The 5001-nt window shown below is 44.1% G+C and overlaps 1 protein-coding gene across 1 annotated transcript; it reads right to left on the reverse strand.

Moving 5' to 3' along the window:
- Positions 1 to 2514: 2514 nt before the first annotated feature.
- Positions 2515 to 4284, reverse strand: RETNLB (resistin like beta). The gene is made up of 4 exons (XM_017870875.1): positions 4217 to 4284; positions 3888 to 4039; positions 3344 to 3424; positions 2515 to 2781 (listed from the first exon to the last, which is right to left on the reverse strand). Exons 2-4 carry the CDS (start codon positions 4012 to 4014, stop codon positions 2654 to 2656), a joined length of 336 nt encoding a protein of 111 aa, XP_017726364.1. The 5' UTR covers positions 4015 to 4039; positions 4217 to 4284; the 3' UTR covers positions 2515 to 2653.
- Between the last annotated feature and the right edge of the window lie 717 nt (positions 4285 to 5001).

Raw genomic sequence — 5001 nt, forward strand, 5'->3', positions numbered from 1 at the left:
CTCCATGGACACAAGATAGCTGCCACAGCTCCAGACATCACATCCTCACACCAACAGCCCAAGCAAGAAGGGACATGGATAATTTTGAGTCTCTGTTTTTAATTCAAGAAATGAATACTTTCTCAGGAGGCCCAAGCAGAACTCTCCCGTGTCTTCTTGGTCTGATTTGGGTCACCTGCCACCCCATGCAACCCCACTCCATGCAAAGGTGGCTAGAAAAAGAAAGATTTGGCCAAGAGAAGTAAAAGTTCTGTTATTGGTTTAACTAATATTTTATCCTTCAGGACCGGACACATCAATACCCTGAATGACATTCAGATTCTGTTAACACTGAGAAAGGGGAAATGGGCCACCAAGTGGGCAGCTAATTATATCGGACAAAGCTACAAAATCTACTTTTGCTTCTGCTATTGTTAACCTCTCTGACCTCCATCTTCACTCTCTGGCTTTTCTTTCTCAGAGTGTCCTCTGATGAACAGCTATTTCTCCTACTGACATCTTGAGAATGAAACCCAGGGACCTCCGTTTAAAATAACATTTGTTCCTCAACAACCAGGATTGAGGTAAAGGAAGAGGAATAGAAAGGAAAAGAAGGAGCTGACTCAGACTCAGAGCTGGACCCAGTAATAGGCATATTGTTCATTGTAACTCCTCCATGGGCCAGGCACTGTGCTATGCACTGGGGAGTCAGTGGTGTGCAAGTTAGGCAAAGTTTTCTCTTTCATGGATTACATGTTCCAGTGCAAGAGACAGTTAATACATTCATAAATAGACTATGAAGTGAACACTGAGAAGCATCATGGAAAAAAAATTTTTTTAAAAACAGGGCAAGAGGTAGAGGTGATGGGAAAGGTTTTCTGAAAAATAATTGAACACTGACCTTGTGTGTGGGAACTGTGTAACTATCGGGGAGACAGGACATACGAAGGCCTTAAGGTGGGACGGTGGCTGTGACAGAGAATACCGAGAATGCAGATATGCCAGGGTGAGCAAGGGTCAGAAATGAAGTTAGAGATATCGCCAGTGACCAGGGGATGCAGGATTTAGTTGACCTTGAGATTTTATTTTTTCATGTAATGGAAATCACTAGACTTGAACAGGAAAGTGGCATTATCTGCTTTCTATTCTAAAAGACTCACTGCAGTTGCTATAAATAGGAGTATAGCTATTATTATAATAATTAACAGTATATATTTGAACAGAACAGTTATAACAAATTTTTATAAGTAATTAATAAACTCAAACAATATTTCATAATTATATTGTGTAAAATGAGAAAGATAGAGCTTCTCCTCCCACCCAAGTAGTTTATATACTCATGGACAAATAACTTTGTTTTGCTAGAGTGAGATAAAGTCTAGAACCATTATATTCCTAGTATTTCTTTTTTTTTTTTTTTTTTGAGATGAAGTCTTGCTCTGCTGCCCGGGCTGGAGGCTGGAGTGCAGTGGCATGATCACAGTTCACTGCAACCTCTGCCTCACAGGTTCAAGCAATTTTCCTGCCTCAGGCTCCTGAGTAGCTGGGACTACAGGCACGAGCCACCATGCCTGGCTAATTTTTTTGTATTTTTAATGGAGACGGGGTTTCACCAGGTTGGCCAGACTGGTCTCGAACTCCTGACCTCAAGTGATCTACCTGCCTCAGCCTCCCAAAGTGCTGGGATTACAGGCCTAAGCCACCACACCCAGCCATTCTTAGTATTTCTTTTCATAGTTGTCAGTTTTGACAAGTCCACTTCTTATAATTAAGTAGATAGAAAGAAAAAGTATTTATTGTAGTAATACCATTCAATTTGTCTGAATTCCTTTTGAATGATTTGTCAACAATCTCACACACCAACTTGCTATTAAAATTATTTTGGTAATTCATCAATTGACAACTGGATTATATCCTCCTCCAATCCTATAAAGACCAAACCATGGAAGCCTCCCAAGCTGTGAAAGGACTTGTTACCCCGTCACTGGATCATTCATACATTCAACATGGATGCCCATCTTTTTAATCATTTGTTTGGCATTCTGCAGATTTTTATACTCCAATATAATAAGATTCAGTGACGGGTGAGGGCTGTAGTAGAAAGGCAATGGTGTGAAAGAAGTCACCTTGATCAAAGCACATCTCAGGCACTTGAATTTAGTAAAGAGTACATACACATACTGAAAATCTAGAACTAGATTCCCTTGAAGCCACCCCTGCTTGCCTATCCCTTGAAAAGTCTTCTCACATATAGCGCAGAGCCTGTTTTTCTAGTTGGTGTGCTCTGTAGGGGTGTGTTATTTTATTTCTCTTTACCCCATGCCAAGCAATATGCCTGGCACAGCCATCTTTTTGTTAAAAAATGAGGGAAGTGGGGGTTTGGAGTGTCCGTTTGCTTTTCCCATTCTTCCCATATCTTTCCTAACTTCCCATCCCACTTCCCAAATTGAGATGTCACCACTGGGACACTGACAGCATTTTCTGGCCAGGGGAGTCCCAAGCTGGGGACCATAACAGTGATGACATAAACACAGAGAGGTATAAAGTTTGTCTTTATTACCCAACAATCAGGACTGGAACAAATGAAGGGGTATGTTTGAGTTAGATTTCCTGGTTGAGACCCTGGTTTCATTACTGTCACGGTCACAAAACTGAGTTCTCAACCTCCTCCCTCTCAGGCCAGGTAGCAGCAGCGGGCAGTGGTCCAGTCCATCACACTGCACTGGCAGTGGCAGGTGGTTTCCCCCTGAACATCCCATGAACCACAGCCATAACCACAAGCACAGCCAGTGACAGTCATTCCTGCATGGGCACATGAAGCACAGCCATCAGAGCTCTTGGAATGTAAGAGGAGGAAGGGCAACCCACAACCATCTTTCAACACTGTGCAGTCAGGGGTAGAGCTAGGTTTCGTGGGGCCTCAAGTTCATTCAACTTTAAGAGCTCATTTCAAGAAAAGAAATACAGATATCACATATGGGGCCATGAAAGAGACTTATGCAAATGAGAGACTTGGAACTTGGGAGTTTCAATTTTCTTCGATTTGTGATAAATTCACCTCTCTGTTGGCCCCTACCCAATCAAAACAGGGGAATAGATTGGAAAGACAAATGAAGGACATGATCATTATGGGACAATGGAGGAGAGGAAGGGCTGAGAAACAGGGGCATGAAGTGAAAGGGTGAAAGGAAGAGGCAGAAGCCCACGATCCCCCAGTAGCATCCTTCAGGGAAACAAGAATGGGCAAGGGGTCTCTAGCAGGGTGCCAGGGTGATACATACCTGAGGTGGGGGATGGTGTTGGTGCAGGGAGATGGACAGGGGAGGACACGGGGCATCTTACTTACCCTCAGGGAGTTACTCACCAGCAGGGCAAGAGGCCAGCCTGCCTTGGCTCTTGACACTAGTACACGAGAGCTTCTTGCTTACGGGAGAGGGACTGTACTCTGAGTAGGAAAGAAGAAGGGGTATATAGCCCATGAGCTATCCTCCCTATAATCCCCTTCCAAATCATCTTCTACCTCGGAGGTGACACTGTGTCCAGAATCAGGCTACTCATCAACTTTTAAGGTTTAGTTTCCTCATTTTTAAAGGGGAAGTAATAGTTGTCCTTACCTCATAAAATGGTTGTGGGAATTAAATGAACTAATCTACATAAAGCTCAGATTATACCTGGCTCATAATGAGTGTTCATAAATTACAGCTACCATTCTCCATGTCTTCCTCCTCATCAGGAAAACCTTAGCTTTTAGCCAAGAGTTCAAACAGGGGTAGGGTAGTGTAGAAAGCCCTCATCAGGGGTTGGGCTTGGTTGGGATCTTGGGACAGTATAGAGACGAAACTGGAGTTTAAGAACAGGAGAAATGAGCAAGGGTCAGCCCCCCGCTTCCCCCTACCCCAGTCAGTTACCTAGACGGTTGAGAACATCCTTGATCTTCTTATCCATAATGGAGTCTAAGGAACACTGAGTACTCCCTGGGATGATCAGCTGGAGAAGGGGGATGAGGATGAGAAGGTGGCAAGAGGAAGTCCCCATCCCGTACAGAGTCAGTGTCCTGGGGCTGGGAGAAAAGATGGAAAGCAGCTTAGATCTCTGAGCTCCTTGGTGGTGGTAGAGGAAAGAAGACAACATGGTTTGTTTCCAGGGAGTAAAGATGGAAGAACAGCACCATCAGTACTGGATCTCTTTAGGTGGTTTGGAGAAGCAGGTAGGGTTGCTGAAGAACAGACTTACTCACCAAAATTTTCAGAGAAGGTCTGCAAAGACTAGCCAGGCAAGGGTGTTTTAATACCCCTGGTATTAACCTGGGCATCTTTAACATGCAAGCACACACACACATGTAAACACACTCCCAGCACATTTTCAAAGACCTGTGCCAGCTAGGGTGACAGGTGACTGTGATAAACTTTGGAGTGTTCATGAGAAGCAACAGCTGCCTTTGCTCTGGATCTCTGCCGAGGAAGGCCTCCTGCCTGTTTGTTCTCCTTCTCCTTTCTTCTTGGCAACCCGATAAGGCTAGCACCTGGGCCTTCTGTGGCCTGCCGGTATTATGGGCTTCTTGTTTGATCCTTCATCAGGAAGAGGTTGCTTTGCAGTTAACAAACAAATTAATCTACCCATCATCTATCCCAAACCCAAGTGTAAGCTCTTTCTTATCTCTGTTGGCTGAGGGAGGGCCCTTCTCGTCACCTGTTCAGACACCATTTTATTGTCCCTGGCTAATCTCATTCATAGGAAAGTCACAGAAAGACTAATTAATCCTAATTATTTAAAATAAGGAAGTTCAGTATTTACTTAACTAGAAGTGTGGTTTATGATTCCAGAGTTCTTCTGGGGGCTCGTAAAGTTCCCCTTTTTCCCCCACCATTCTCAGCTAATCTTTCGATCTTGTCTCTTCATGGTCACAAGGTAGAAGGTGCCATATCCTCAGCCCAGACCCTGAGCAGGAAAGAAGGAGGAATGGGGCAAGGCCACTTTCTTTGGGGGCTTTACCTTTTTATTTTGAGAGCAGGATCTTTCCCT

The sequence above is a fragment of the Rhinopithecus bieti genome, unplaced genomic scaffold (assembly GCF_001698545.2).
Source record: "Rhinopithecus bieti isolate Rb0 unplaced genomic scaffold, ASM169854v2 scaffold_5478, whole genome shotgun sequence".
Classification (NCBI taxonomy): Eukaryota; Metazoa; Chordata; class Mammalia; order Primates; family Cercopithecidae; genus Rhinopithecus; species Rhinopithecus bieti.